This window comes from Bos indicus x Bos taurus, chromosome 2, assembly GCF_003369695.1.
Source record: "Bos indicus x Bos taurus breed Angus x Brahman F1 hybrid chromosome 2, Bos_hybrid_MaternalHap_v2.0, whole genome shotgun sequence".
NCBI lineage: Eukaryota > Metazoa > Chordata > Mammalia > Artiodactyla > Bovidae > Bos > Bos indicus x Bos taurus.
This window is the reverse complement of record NC_040077.1, coordinates 79,711,103-79,726,897: the sequence shown is the minus strand read 5'-3', so window position 1 is coordinate 79,726,897 and position 15,795 is coordinate 79,711,103. Positions and strand designations below refer to the sequence as shown.

Sequence of the window (15,795 nt, the reverse complement as noted above, 5' to 3'; positions counted from 1 at the left end):
TTGCGACCCCAAGGACTGTAGCCTGCCAGGCTCCTCTGTCCATGGGCTTCTCCAGGCAAGAATACTGGAGTGGGTTGCCATTTCCTTTTCTAGGGGATCTTTCCGACCCAGGGATTGAACCCTGGTCTCCTGCATTGCAGGCAGATTCTTTACCGTTTTAGCCACCAGGGAATCCCAAGAATACTGGAGCGGGTTGCCATTTCCTTCTCCAGGAGATCTTCCTGACTCAGGAATCAAACCTTCATCTCCTGTATTGCAGTCAGATTCTTTATCGCTGAGCCACCAGAGAAGCCTTAGTCTCCCGCCAAATCAAACTTCAGGTATGACTTCAATCAGAACATTTACATTTAATATATTTAAATATTAAACAAATATATCAAGTACTAGATAGTGCCTGCATGATGAAACAACTCTCTAGGCTTGGCAAATAACAGATAAACATGTGTCCATTTTGCAAGTTTAAAGAGGAAAAATTTTTCCAATCACCAAAGGTTTTAAGAGAGCTTGGACAGGTTGAAACTGGCAAGCTTTTACCAAAAAATAATTGTTTTGAAAAGCATTATAAAACAGTCCAAGAGTTAGACTGTGCTCAGAAAGTAGACACAACAGCCTCGTGACTGTTTTTCACAGCATTAGGAAGCTTTATCTAGCTTCCTAATGCTATGACTCCATTCCAAACATCAAAGCTACACTCCTGAAAACACATGATTTGTTCTTCATGTTTCCTTAACAATCTACCTTTTCAGCTAGCCAAGCAGGCAGTGTATGCTCACTATGAACCCCTCACAAACAGTGAAGTCTAGGCATTTCATTCCACCAGCTCAGGAGTCCCTCCTTCTTCCCCTATTTGGTTAAGGCATGACGGGAGGTGGCATTAAAGAAGGTTCTTGTTTCACACAAATTTGCTGGGTCTGGGTTCTCTGGGAAAGACTGATCCATTTAGATAAAGGAGAACCTCTTACTTCCAACTTTAAAACAAAACAAAATTTTTTCATTTTAAATCAAACTTACATGATCTGGAAGATGACCTACCTAACTAGCATTACTTCTAGAAATGGGACTAGGGTACTGAAATAAGAAAATTACATTTTTATGTTATGTATCCCTATACTACCTGTTTTTTGTTTTCTCAAGAGCATTTGTTATTTTTGTAATTTTTTTCAAGGCTGTTTAAAGGAAATAAAAAAAAAAAAAGCTGGAGAACGTCTAGGTAGCAGGAATAGCACTAAGTGGACATCTGAACTCTGCCAACAACCCTGTGGGCTCAGAAAAGGGACGAACCTCCAATGAGACTGCAGTCCTAGCTTATATCTTGATGGCAGTCTTCTGAGGCCCTGAACAGAGGACCCACCTAAGCCGTCCCACAAAAAGAGTCAGATAATAAATGTACATTATTTTAGGTCACTAAATTTGAGGCAATCTATTCTGCAGCATGAGAAAACTAGTACACCATTTATACCAAATTCTCAGGAATAAATGTTAACCTCAGGAGGTAGGAATTTTCATGTGCATAAATGAAAAGTGACTTTGACACGTCAAATAAATATATAAATGTTAACTAGAATTATTTTCTTTTGCTTTGCAATATTTTAAACCAAATATACTTACATTTAAATATCTTTCATAAGAGCATTGAATCTCATCCTTACAAGGATCCTAATTTTACTACTGACTTCTAAAAATTAAGACAATTTTTACTAGACTTTGAAAGCAGTCTTATCTACAATTAGTTTGACTTAAGATCCTAAAATTGGACTAATTTAAACCTCTATATCTAGATGATCCCCACCTGACAATCAGATAGAAAACAAACTAAATCTACTTGTCAGCATCAAAAATACTTCCTGTCAGAGAATGGACACCTTGGTTCTTTAGTTTCCAAATTTGCCCTGGGCCTTGTTCTTGCCTAAATTGCACCTTTCCTGTTCCTGAACAGAACCACAGTCCTGACCAGTCACCCTAAAAACAGCATCACGTCTGGCTGGGTCTCCTGCATTACCAGTACACCTGAAATCCTGCCACTATCCCATCTGGCTGAGGGCGGGGGCGGGGTGCCAGAAGAAGGTCTGACAAAGGACAGGAAAGAGTACAGCAGAGCAGGGCTCAGGAATGTCACAGCCAGCATTTCCCACCACTGGCTGACCCCACAGCGACCGCTGGAGCACTAGCTTGCCCGGCAGCTGGGCCCAGCCTGCACCATACTCTGCCAAGAGTGAGGAATCAAAGCAAATAGTCTCTGATTCTACACGTTACCCCATCAGACCAACATGCCCTCTATCTGTTCTCACCCGATCCTCCTCCATCCATCTCCAGTGGAACAGTCTTTCGACGAGGACCACGTCAATATCTGGAACTGTCTCAGATTTAGAGACTCTGCTCAACTACAGACAGAGTGATAAACCAACTTCAGCCTTTTAAAATCAGTGTGTGAACCCAACTCAAAGCAAAGAACAGATAATCCTGAAGCATGCATTAATATCTTTCATAAAATACCAGATCCTACTTTTATGAGGATCCTAATTCTAGTACCAGCCTCTAAGATCAAGACAATTTTTATCAAGACTTTCAAAGCAGTCCTTTTACAGCTACAATTCATTGAACATGAGATCCTAAAACTGGACTAATTCAGACTTCGACAGCTAGATGATCCCCATCCTGACAATTCAGATAGAGAACAAACTCAAAGTGCTTGTCAGCACCAAAAACACTTCTTATTCAAAGGAGGGCTGCAAGAAGCATAGCAGATTAAAACAAACAAACAAACAAACCATATGCATCACAGAATAAAAGAAAACTCAGTGACTTCAGGAGCAAAGATTTCAACATAATTTCCCTTAAGTTGATGGACTTCAACTACACCCTTCTCCCCTGGGGCTCCTGTTTACTTTGCCCTGCCTTGAGGAGTTGGCCAGGAGAAAAAGCTTAAGAAGTGTGCCTCTGGGTGCACTTCAAGCTTAGAATTTCAGTAATAAATGCTTCTCACAGGACGTGTCCTTCAGCCTGGTAACAACACGAACCAATAAAGCCACTTCACTACAGAATTCCCTATCAAGCCTGTGGGGCTTCCCTTGCGGCTCAACTGGTAAAGAAACCCTCTGCAATGCGGGAGACCCAGATCCCTGGGTTGGGAAAATCCCATGGAGAAGGGAAAGGCTATGCACTCCAGTCTTCTAGCCTGAAGAATTCCACGGACTGTATACTCCATGGGCTCGCAAAGAGTCCCGACACAACTGAGTGACTTTCACACACACACTAAGCCTGAGGGGCTGACAGCAGAGGGTCTAGTCAGCATCAACTCCTGTATTCAGTAGACTATTTAACCTACTTACACACAATCCACCTATTTTGTTGTTGTTTTTTCTTTAATTTAAATTTATTTTTAACTGGAGGATAATTGCTTTAAAATATTGTGTCGGTTTCTACCATCTAACAACATGAATCAGCCATAGGCATACATATGTCCTCTCCTTCCTGAATCTCCCTTCCACCTCCCAACCCTCCAGGTTGTCATAGAGCACTAGATTTGAGCTCCCTGGATCATACAGCAAATCTCCAATGGCTATCTAATTTTACATATGGTAATGTCTATGTTTCAGAGCTACTCTCTCAATTCCTTCCACCCTCTTCTTCCCCCACCAGCCCTGCCCACAGTCTGTTAACCCATCTACTTTGGAAAAAGCTGACCCTTCCCCAAACCTCAGAGTAAACATTTTCTTAAGCCATTCAGCTCCTTCTGGTCACCTGGCCACAGTCACCTGTGGTGACTTGGATTGAAGAGTATGTGTGACTCAATGGCCTACCCAGAGTTCCAGGTTTACCTGACAGGATCACTAGGGATTATAAATGCTGTAGACAGGTGATCCTGTGAGAACTCTGTGAAGGAAGGGACTATTTCTTACCTGAAGATAGGGTGGTGGCAGGAGGAGGGTGGACGGCAGGATAGAAGAGCATGTACTCAGATCCAGAGCTGCAAAAGCTCTGAGCAAAGCCAGAGTTCTGAAGTCTGAGCCACACAGCCCTCCATTCACGGGCCCCCTTATCAACCACAGTATGAACAAATGATTGTTCAATACGTCTGCATGATGAATCACCCAAGACAATCACACACTTTTACAGAATGAAATAAAGCCAGGAGACTATGAGAGGGACTTAAAAAAAAAAACCCTGCATCTTTCTGGGAAAGAATTAAAAAAAAAATGAAATGCAAGATAGTAAAATATCGCATGTTATTAACTTGGCCTTTGATACCAGGCTAAACAATTTTGTAGCAAAACCATGAACAAAAGCAAAGCAGAAATATTATCAGAATAAAGGCCAAGAAACAGATTTCCCAAGGATGGTATATACAATTTGTGGGGTTACAGAGGTGGGATGATCAAATTTATTGTCCTGTATTTTTTGTTAATTACAAAACCAATACATGCTTGATTTAACAAATCCTATACTACAGAGGTCTAAAAGAATAATAACTTTTCCCTGTCCTCATATTCCATCCCCTCCCCCAACTAAAGTCAACATGCTTAAACCCACCCACACTAAAGTTAGCATGGTACTAAAGTTAGCATGCCTTTCTCCTTATTCATACAAATATACAAAGAAATCTGTATGCAGGTCAAGAAGCAACAGTTAGAACTGGACATGGAACAAAAGATTGGTTCTAAATCAGGAAAGGAGTACATCAAGACTGCTGTATATTGTCACCATGCTTATGTAACTTCTATGCAGAGTACATCATGAGAAACACTGGGCTGGATGAAGCACAAGGTGCAATCAAGATTGCCGGGAGAAATATCAATAACCTCAGATATGTAGATGATACCACCCTTATGGTAGAAAGTGAAAAAGAACTAAAGAGCCTCTTGATGAAAGTGAAAGAGGAGAGTGAAAAAGTTGGCTTAAAGCTCAACATTCAGAAAACGAAGATCATGGCATCTGGGCCCATCACTTCATGGCAAATGGATAGAGAAACAGTGGAAACAGTGGCAGACTTTACTTTTCTGGGCTCCAAAATCGCTGCAGATGGTGACTGCAGCCATGAAATTAAAAGACGCTTACTCCTTGCAAGAAAAGCTATGACCAACCTAGACAGCATATTAAAAAGCAGAGAAATTACTTTACCAACAAAGGTCCGTCTAGTCAAAGCTATGGTTCTTCCAGTAGTCATGTATGGATGTGAAAGTTGGACTATAAAGAAAGCTGAGTGCCGAAGAATTGATGCTTTTGAACTGTGGTGTTGGAGAAGACTCTTGAGAGTCCCTTGGACTGCAAGGAGATCCAACTAGTCAATCCTAAAGGAAATCCGTCCTGAATATTCATTAGAAGGGCTGATGCCAAAGCTGAAACTCCAATACTTTGGCCACCTGATGCGAAGAACTGACTCATTGGAAAAGACCCTGATGCTGGGCAAGATTGAAGGCAGGAGAAGGGGACGACAGAGGGTGAGATGATTGGATGGAATCACCAACGCAATGGACATGAGTTTAAGTAGGCTCTGGGAGTTGGTAATGGACAGGGAAGCCTGGCATGCTGTAGTCCATGGGGTCGCAGAATCAGACACGACTGAGCAACTGAACTGAACTGAAAGTCAGCATGCCTTTTCTTTTTATTCATACAAATATACAAACATATGTACATATCATATACCCCCATCTTTGAAAAAGTCATACAACACACATTACCCTATAAGCTATTTTTTTTTTCTTTTTTGCTTAAAATGGAGAATGCCTAGTGTTGGGGAAGAGTCTTAAGAGTCCCTTGGACTGCAAGGAGATCCAACCATTCCATCCTAAAGGAGATCAGTCCTGGGTGTTCATTGGAAGGACTGATGTTGAAGCTGAAACTCCAATACTTCGGCCACCTGATGTGAAGAACTGACTTATCTGAAAAGACCCTGATGCTGGGAAAGACTGAGGGCAGTAGAAGAAGGGGACGACAGAGAATGAGATGGTTGGATGGCATCACCGACTCAATGGACATGGGTTTGGGTGGACTCCAGCAGCTCATGATAGACAGGGAGGCCTGGCGTGCTGCGGTTCACGGGGTCACAAAGAGTCAGACACGACTGAGAGACTGAACTGAACTGAAGCCTCCAATATGACGTGTGTTTAAAGTTACAAAATGAAGGCACAAACATCATGGAAATGATAGGTCCAAAGTATCATGGAAAACATTAATTATATGAATATCTGGAAGCAGAAAGCAATTTTCTGTTTTTGTTTTATACCAGAAAGAACATTCCTAAAATAGTCAGAAAATAAAATTATGTAAGGCTGAAACCCAGACATTTCGTCTGCTAAAGACTCATGAATGTTAATACTTGGCATTTTGTTTAAAAGGAGATTGTTTTATCTTTAGTGGGTACAACAAATCAGGTATTTGAATGCATGTAATGTTCTACTCTCCATCCTATTCTCAATTCACCTGAAAGGGAATTCTGCTTCTCAGAGCCAAAAAGAAAAATGATCAGCCACCTTAGGTTGGGATATAACTGATTTCTCTTATCTCCACCTGAAAGACCAATGTTTAAAGTCTGTCTTTTATTTGCTATCAGACCATACTTTCAATTAAAGCTGCAGGGCCGTGCAGTTTTCCCACCTGAAAGCTGAAGTGCTATAGCCTGAGGAAAGGTGACCCGGGGCCTCAGTGCCCAACCAAACCACACCTTCCCCCTGTTATACCGCAACAGCATTTTATACCTCGTCCACCTGAATCAGCAGTTTACATAACCGCATCTCTGAACTTAGGTTAGTAGCCAGTTAACCAATTAATATTCCAAAGCAGTACCCACATATCTCATTGTTGTTACTGTCAACCTACCCCTATCTCTAATAATCACATCAAGAAAGATGAAAAGTTCAAGTCCCAGATGGTGATTCCTATTTCATTCAGAAATTAATTATCCAAAGTTATCCTCGAAACATGATTGCCTACCTGAAAAGGAAAGCTATATGAGATATAAAATATAGCTTTGCATATGATTTTTAAAATATATTACTTCCACAAAAGTTACAAATCAGTTATGTTCTCTCCTTTTATTTATTTATATTTCTTCCTACTGTTTGCACACTAATAGGAAAACATGAAGCATGTCTCAATAAACCAATTCATATCTAGACACAGATGTAGCCATGAAATTAAAAGACGCTTACTCCTTGGAAGAAAAGTTATGACCAACCTAGATAGCATATTGAAAAGCAGAGACATTACTTTGCCAACAAAAGTCCATCTAGTCAAGGCTATGGTTTTTCCAGTGGTCATGTATGGATGTGAGAGTTGGACTGTGAAGAAAGCTGAGCGCCGAAGAATTGATGCTTTTGAACTGTGGTGTTGGAGAAGACTCTTGAGAGTCCCTTGGACTGCAAGGACATCCAACCAGTCCATTTTGAAGATCAGCCCTAGGATTTCTTTGGAGGGAATGATGCTGAAGCTGAAACTCCAGTACTTTGGCCACCTCATGAGAAGAGCTGACTCACTGGAAAAAACTCTGATGCTGGGAGGGATTGGGGGCAGGAGGAGAAGGGGACGACAGAGGATGAGATGGCTGGATGGCATCACTGACTCAATGGACGTGAGTCTGAGTGAACTCCGGGAGTTGGTGATGGACAGGGAGGCCTGGCGTGCTGTGATTTATGGGGTCGCAAAGAGTCGGACACGACTGAGCAGCTGAATTGAACTGAACTCTATAGAGTGGAAGAAACAGAACTCAAAAGTGATGTAGGATCTACCAAAACTACTTCTACCCAATCCATTGGTTTCCTTCTCAGCTGCTGGTACAGGGCATCACTGCCCCATTTCCTTGGTTTAGTTAACACCATGTCTCTATCTGAGCAGATGCAAATTTCTGTGCTTTCTGCAAATTCCAAAAAAGCTGCACATAAAAGCATTTCTCATTCATATTTTAAATACATTTAAAAAACTCAACAGCATAACACTGTGAAATCCTTCATAGAGAATTTTTACAACATAATATTTCTATCACTGTATATATTTCTATATTTTCATTCTTGTGCCTGACATAATACTTTTGTATCTGCAGGACAAGACTATTCCCAAATCTCCAGGGACCAAACACATATCCATAGCTGGTAATTTGCTCCTGTCTCTTACTAACTACAAATATCAGGAAGGTTTCTCTCTCTTTTGACAGTTGACTGCCTTGCATTTCAACAAGTGGTTTCTCAAAGATTAGACTACTAATCTTATGTAGGTATCCATGACACTTCTGGATTTCAAACTTCCTCCTGAGCATATGTCCCTCAGAGGGCAGAACGTAGTCTTCCACTTGATTTGGAATACCATCAACGTCCAGTGCAACACTCTGCCTGGTTAGCAGACACCATGTGTGGTAAGAGACTCACGAGATTCTCATCAACATTACTCACGCACCAAGTGAGCAAACACAAACTTCTTCCTGAGGGTATCAACAAATACCTCTGGACTCCAATAAACAGAAAAAAGAAGAGTCTGAGGAAGAGAAGCCCACTCTGCACCATAAAATGCAAAGTCTAAACTCCCCAGATGACATTCCGTGCACACTCACATATATCTCATTGTGGTCAAAGCGCTTCTTGAGGTTGTCGATGACGGTGTCCTCATTGAGAGGTTCTAAAAGAACCATATCTCCAACTCCAATCATATTGTCCAGCAGTGATGTTTTCACCTCCATCTTGGCCATAGTCTCTTGCTGTAGCAAAGAAAGAGAAAGGAAGAATTTAAATGAGCAAGATTAGTTCAGATGGGTTCTTGGCACCAACGGAGAAATGAAACACTGCCAGTTCCTAATGGTCCTCACTTGCCTCACCTATGTTGTAACCTCTCCTTTCCTACAACCTGTGTCAGAAGCCTAGGGGGTAGAGGGGGTGGGGGGAAGGCTGCAGTCACTGCCAAGCTAGAAGTCCCAACTGCCAACCTGCCACCAAAGATGAACCTCCCTCCCAGTCATCATCACCCCAAGCAAAGTCCATTTACTGAAAGAGCCACTAGGTAGCCAGGATTGCTGTTTCCTTCTTTTTAGATCATCGCCTCTCCCCAACCAGAAGTTGCAAAACACTAGCAAGAGAACCCACCCCACCCCTTTCTACCAGCCCTTGCCTACCAATGTCAGACCTGAACCCACAGAAACCTGCTGCCCCAAGTGGCATCACCCAGTATTCCATGATGAAATGCAAAATGCCATTTTCCCAAAACATATTGTGTTTAAAATGATGTTAACATTTACGGAGTACTTGCTGCATACCAGATGCTATCTCAAGAACTTTCTGTGCATCAATTAATTTAATTCTCACAATTCTATGAGGTAAATTGTTATCATTATACCCATTTTAAGATAAGGAAGCTCAGAAAGGTTAAGAGATTTTGCTTATGGTTAGTTAGGACTATATTACATTTATGTGTTAAAAGAACAAAATCACCACTTATAATACTGTACCTATGGGGAGAAACTTCATTCCAGGAGTCAACACTGACTGATATACAGAAAGAATACACCCCACTTGAAGATCAGAGGTTGCCTATATAATATAACCTGCCAAGAATGACCTCAGTATTCTTAATGCTCATTCCAACAGACACACTGCTAGAAGAGCAAAGAGACATTACTTTGCCAACAAAGGTCCATCTAGTCAAAGCTTTGGTTCTTCCAACAGTCATGTATGGATGTGAGAGTTAGACCATAAAGAAGGCCGAGCACTGAAGAATTGATGCTTTTGAACTGTGGTGCTGGAGAAGACTCTTGAGAGTCCCTTGGACTGCAAGGAGATCAAACCAGTTAATCCTAAAGGAAATCAACTCTGAAAATTCATTGGAAGGACTGATGCTGAAGTCTAAAGCTCCACTACTTTGACCACCTGATATGAAGAGCTGACTCACTGGAAAAGACCCTGATGCTGGAAAGATTGAAGCCAGGAGGAGAAAGGGACGACGGAGGATGAGGTGGCTGGATGGCGTCACAAACTCGATAGACGTAAGTTTGAGCAACTCCAGGAAATGGTGAAGGACAGGGAAGCCTGGCGTGCTGCAGTCCATGGGTTGCAAAGAGCCAGACATGACCAAGTGACTGAACAACAACAACATTAAAAAAAAAATTTTTAAGTGTGTACTGAAAAGCCAAAAAAGAGAGACTAAGAACCAGCAGCAAGGCTCTCCGACAAACAAAAGCAACCAATAAGCAACTATTTAATAATCAAAAGAAGAAAACCAAAGTTAACTTATTTGTTAATCTTTTTAAATATCATGCCAACTACACTTGGAATAAACAGCCCCAGGTATTGCTAAAACCCAACAACAGTCACACCAAGAATCGTTTCACATACCTTGAATCAGGCCAGATTCTTTCAAAATAAACCAGGTGGAGGAAGGAGACATGCCATGCTCTAGAGATGCACAGAAGCCAGAGACAGGGCTGGGCCCACACTAAGTCCTTTCAGAGACTTGTTCAGGAATAGGAACGTGAGTGCCCAAACTGTCGCAATAAATTAACATTTCAATCAAATTTCAAGTTCTCAGACTTGAGAAATGCCAAAAGCAATCTAGCAGCGATACATTACATGTAATTTGGCAGATGAGGGAAGAAGGCTTGGGGATTAAGGGGAAAGTCAACCTGAGAAGAGTTTCAAAAATAACCACCTCAACCTAGCAATTTGAATTAAGTAAAGAGGCCGAATGGGAACTCTTTGCCCCAGGGTAGATTCCTGTATATAAAGTCTATTTATGGAAACAGCTACAGAAAGGCAACAGCTTCGTGGCAGGTAACAGCAATTAAGCAGCCAATCTTTCTCTGTAATTAAACCTGCTTCACCATGGTTTCAAATATGAGTTTCAAGCGAGAGTATGGGTTCTGATCTTTACATTTCTTTCCCAACTTTATAATCAATCCAAAGGGCAAGGGCGGAAGAGGGCGAAACAAATGCTGCTATAGGCAGTGGGTAAAAGGGAAAAACTCTGAAAACACAACTTTCTCAGCTCAAAATACCACAATAAAGTAAACCAACTGAAAAGGTGATGCCAACATCCATTTAGTCCAGCCAGCAGAGTTTTGTTTCGTACCAGTTTTTTTTTTTTTTTTTTTAGCATCTAGGTTCTCTGGGGGAGCAAATAGTGATACCCTCCTCCACACTCTCATTCTGGTGAAACTGGAACCCTGATAAAATGGCACAGAGATACTTCCTATCTTCACACAAATGGATTGACTTTCCCTGACTACCATCTCCAGGCCTGGTTGGGTCACTCTGACATCTCAACAAAATTAGCCCGTATATTTAATTCAGCCAAAAGAAACTGATTTGTTTCTTCCCTGAAAGAGCAACACTGACTACAGGAACAAATTTCAGAATGACTTGCTAACTCAAGGTTTCCAGAAACTATCAGAAGAATCCACACGGGAACAGATGGAGAGCACCGAGGACACTTTGTGTTTGATGCATACAAGCTCACCACCTGCACCCTTCCCAAGACCCCCCAGGGGAATCCATGTTGTTCCAAGGAAGCCACTTTTATCTAATGTCCAGGAATAGAGAGTGTGATCTAGACTGTGACAATGAACACATTTCCATCTCCCAGCCATGAGAGCAGATTCAGCGCTGGTCATTTAACTAAGCCTGAAGCTTTGGCTTGGAGTATTAGGACAACGGTTCCAGCTACCTCTGGGTGGCATGATTTACAGATGTGGTACTAGGAATTGCTATGACCATGACTGCTTTTGGAGCTTCCCTAGTAGCTCAAATGGTAAAGAGGCTGCCTGCAATGTAGAAGACCTGGGTTCGATCCCTGGGTCAGGAAGATCCCCTGGAGAGGAAAATGGCAAACCACTCCAGTATTATTATCTGGGAAATCCCATGGACAAAGGAGCCTGGCAGGCTACAGTCCATAGGGTCTGCTTTTATTAGGGAGCTAGTCTGAGGAGGAAAACAGTACACGGAGGAGGGCAAGGAAAGAAAATAACCCAGTGACATCACAAACCTCCGGAAAGGTTTGCACCTGAAGCCTGCCACACAGCTTGCAAGTTTTCAGTCACAGAGGCCAACTAATTCTCCTTATTAAGTTGTTTGAGTTGGATTTTCTATTATTTGTGACAGAAAGCATCTTACCCAATAAAAGAAGGTGGCACAAGGAAATAGAATGTTGTAAATAACACACTAAAGAGCATGAACCGGCTGAGCTAAGGCCGCAAGGGTGGAGGCATGAGGACCTACTTACTAATTTGGACTGGCAAGATCACCGTTGATATTTAACAGAGAAACAGGTGATTAAACCATGGCCTGTTGTGCCTTAAAACATGGACCCTGTGCTTGCAACTTTTGAGAATGTGAGGAAAAAAATCCGATGCTAGAATAAGTGTGGCCTACTCATTGAAGATCTACAAGAAAGCCGTAAAACTAGCCTGTCCGAAAGCCAGAGGGAAGAACAAATGATTCTAAGAGGAGTCACTCTGCCTGGAGGCAGGAGATGCAGAGAAGTCCTCTGTCCCAAGAACCAACTGTTTCATCTCTACAGCCCAAGAATAGGATAGCACACCCACCGTGAAGATGGAATGCAAGGGAATTATCACCCACGCTACTGCTTCTTAAGCTTCTTAACTATTCCCAGGTGGATTCCATTCACCAAGAGCTAAGGCCAGGTCCAACTCCCAGAGACAAGTTCTCAGATCGGGTTCTAGGTTCAAAACCTTAGAGGTTGGTAGTATGTCTGATTTTTATTGGGGCTTCCTAGGTGGCACTAGCAGTAAAGAACCTGCCTGCTAATGTAGGAAATGTAAGAGACAGAGGTTTGATCCCTAGGTCGGGAAGACCCCCTGGTGGGCTACAATCCAGGGGGTCTCAAAGAATTGAACAAGACTGAAGCGACTTAGCACGCACGTACTATTTTTTATTAGTCGATGGAAGCAGTAAACCTTGAAAGCCAATAACATTTTTAAGGGAGTCTGGCTGACAGTGACAAGTACTTAATTCTTAAGACAATCAACACCAAGACCTCCAACTCATAAAACAAACTAAAAACAAGAACTGTTAAAATATGACAAAGCCATCATCCCCTACACTCCACTTTAGATGGGGCCACAGAAGACAACGGACAAAAGAGATCTTCTTGATACCCTCTGTGGAGGGGCAGCTATGTTTTCAGCCTCACAGGGAAGAGCTGCATGATGCTGCTGCTGCTGCTGCTAAGTCGCTTCAGTTGTGTCCGACTCTGTGCGACCCCAGAGATGGCAGCCCACCAGGCTCCCCCGTCCCTGGGATTCTCCAGGCAAGAACACTGGAGTGGGTTGCCATGGCCTTCTCCAATGCATGAAAGTGAAAAGTGAAAGTGAAGTCGCTCAGTCGTGTCCGACACTTAGCGACCCCATGGACTGCAGCCTACCAGGCTCCTCCATCCATGGGATTTTCCAGGCAAGAGTACTGGAGTGGGGTGCCATTGCCTTCTCCGGCATGATGCTGGCTGGAGCATTTTATTTTCTTAAGCCAAAGTATGGAAAGAAAGGCATATGTGAGTTCTGGGCAGCCACAAGATAAGCCAGAGGAGACATTCGCCTTTTTTTTTTTTTTTTAAATGGAGACACTATCTTGTATACAATCCTATTCCAACAAAGAATCCGCCTGCAATACAGGAGACCCAGGTTCAATCTCTGGGTCAAGAAGATCCCCTGGAGAAAAGAATGGCAACTCACTCCAGTATTCTTGCCTGGATTCTCCAGGACATGGACAGAGGAGAGCTAGTCCATAGGATCTATTCTTCAGTCCATGGGGTCACAAACAGTCAGACACAACTGAGCAACTATCACACTTCTACTTTTTTCCTCCTTTCAGGGAGTCCAAGTTACCTTATGACAAGTAACTAGTGAGAAGTAATGCCCAATTCTCACTACAGAATTCGAAGGAGACAGACATGCTTTCTCCACCCCCAAAGAATGTGGCCCGCATGCGTGCGTGCATGCGTGCTAAGTCACTTCAGTCATGTTCAACTCTTTGAAACGCTATGGACTGTAGCCTGCCAGGCTCCTCTGTCCATGAGATTCTCCAGGCAAGAATACTGGAGTGGATTGCCATGCGCTCCTCCAGAGGACCTTCCTGATCCAGGGATCAAACCAGTTTCCTACATCTCCTGTATTGCAGGCAGACTCTACCCACTGAGCGATCTGGGAAGGCAGAACATGGCTTATGCACAGCCAATCACATCCTCCTATGACCAGAAGTCCCGGGACATGATGACAGCTGGTGGTTATACTTATTACTCACTGCATGACAGCAGCAGCATGAAGACCAGGTGGTTCCCATCCCCTAACTTCTGCTACGGATCCCGCTGCCCAGTCCCCCAGTCTTTTGGAGGTTCCTGCCTACCTTCTAAGCTTATATCCTTCCTGGTCCTCTGACCTTTCAGCAATTCTGTGAGTTCCTACATCCTTTCTGCACTGCACCCAACCAAGATCCTTGACTGACTTGAACACTAAGTACTGTGCCCAATATAAGTATTAAACCACTGTTCGATCTTCAGTATTATGTGAAACCAATCTTTTTCTCCCAACCTTGGAGAAAGCAATCCACAAAATACAACAACTGGTGGAGCCTTTAGAGGACCACTGGGGAACCTGGAGGCAGGACCTCCACCTAAGGGCACTGGTTTAGCCCAGCCAGAAACTCACCAACTGATACCAGGTGACTCCATGGCCGCACAAGCTCTTTTCACCTGTTTGTCCATCCAAGAAAAACAAAATACATGATCAAAGCATTCCTTCCCCTACTTACTCTCATCTCAAAAACTTACTACCTATATTGCAGTATATATCAATTCATTTACTGGCATCTTTTGCAGCATAAAAATACCATTTAAAATCTGAAAAGCATCATTTCAAAAATCTCTCAAAATCCAAAAGAATGAAACATAAACATTCTACAGCATCTTAAAATGCCATCTATAACTTAACATATATATATGAGTAGTCTACCCAGCCCCAACCTTAAATTAAATCATCTACCACGTTAATGTCTATGCCTGGGGATGTCAAGACCAGCATTCCCCAAGCCAACAGCCCCACAGAGACATGGCCAAACCAGACAGTAGATCCTTATGAAGAGCATGGCCGTTCTACTATTGACATCAAAACAGCAACACTGAAAAGTTATTCCAAAGTAATCGGTAATTTAATGACTAAATAAGAGATGTATTTTAAGCTGAAATATATTATCTGTTGGTCTCCCACGTTACTCAAAAGCCTCAGAATGCCACAGATGAGAACAAATGTGTATTTTTAAGTTGAAACAGTTTTACTGTAGAATCTGAAAGAACATTCTCAAATCAGAGCTGAGCAGGGCAATGGTTAACAAGGATTAACATTGATTTATGAACACAATTTTAAATTTGAAGAAACCTTGGACTACAAGCTACTATTACATAAAACAGATACACAACAAGGTCCTACTGTGTGGTACAGGAAATAATATTCAACATCCTGTAATAAACCATAATGGAAAAGAATATGAAAAAGATTACATATAAAACTGAATCGTTTGCACACCAGAAACTAACACAAAATTGTAAATCAACTATGAAAAAAAAGTGTTTGTCGTTCAGTCGTGTCTGACTCTTTGCAACCCCATGGACTGTCATCAACCAGGCTCCTCTGTCCAAGGATTCCTCCAGGCAAGAATACTACAGAGAGTTGCCATTCCATTCGTCAGGGGATCTTCCCACCCGGTGATCAACCTGGTTCTCCTGCATTGCAGGCAGTTTCTTTACCATCTGAGCCATTCAACTTAAAAAATTAGTAAATATTGGAAATTTCCTGGCACTCCAGTGGTTAGGACT

General features: G+C 42.3%; 1 protein-coding gene across 5 annotated transcripts in view; it reads right to left on the bottom strand.

Annotated features, from left to right (window-relative positions):
* Nucleotides 1-15,795, bottom strand: part of MYO1B (myosin IB) — a 199,214-nt gene that overhangs the window by 155,244 nt on the left and 28,175 nt on the right. For all 5 annotated transcript variants that reach the window (XM_027563152.1, XM_027563160.1, XM_027563136.1 and 2 more), the window contains exon 2: nucleotides 8,540-8,683. In XM_027563152.1, the coding sequence (XP_027418953.1) occupies nucleotides 8,540-8,674 (135 nt within the window). In that variant the 5' untranslated portion in view covers nucleotides 8,675-8,683. The remainder of the gene's footprint in view (nucleotides 1-8,539; nucleotides 8,684-15,795) is intronic.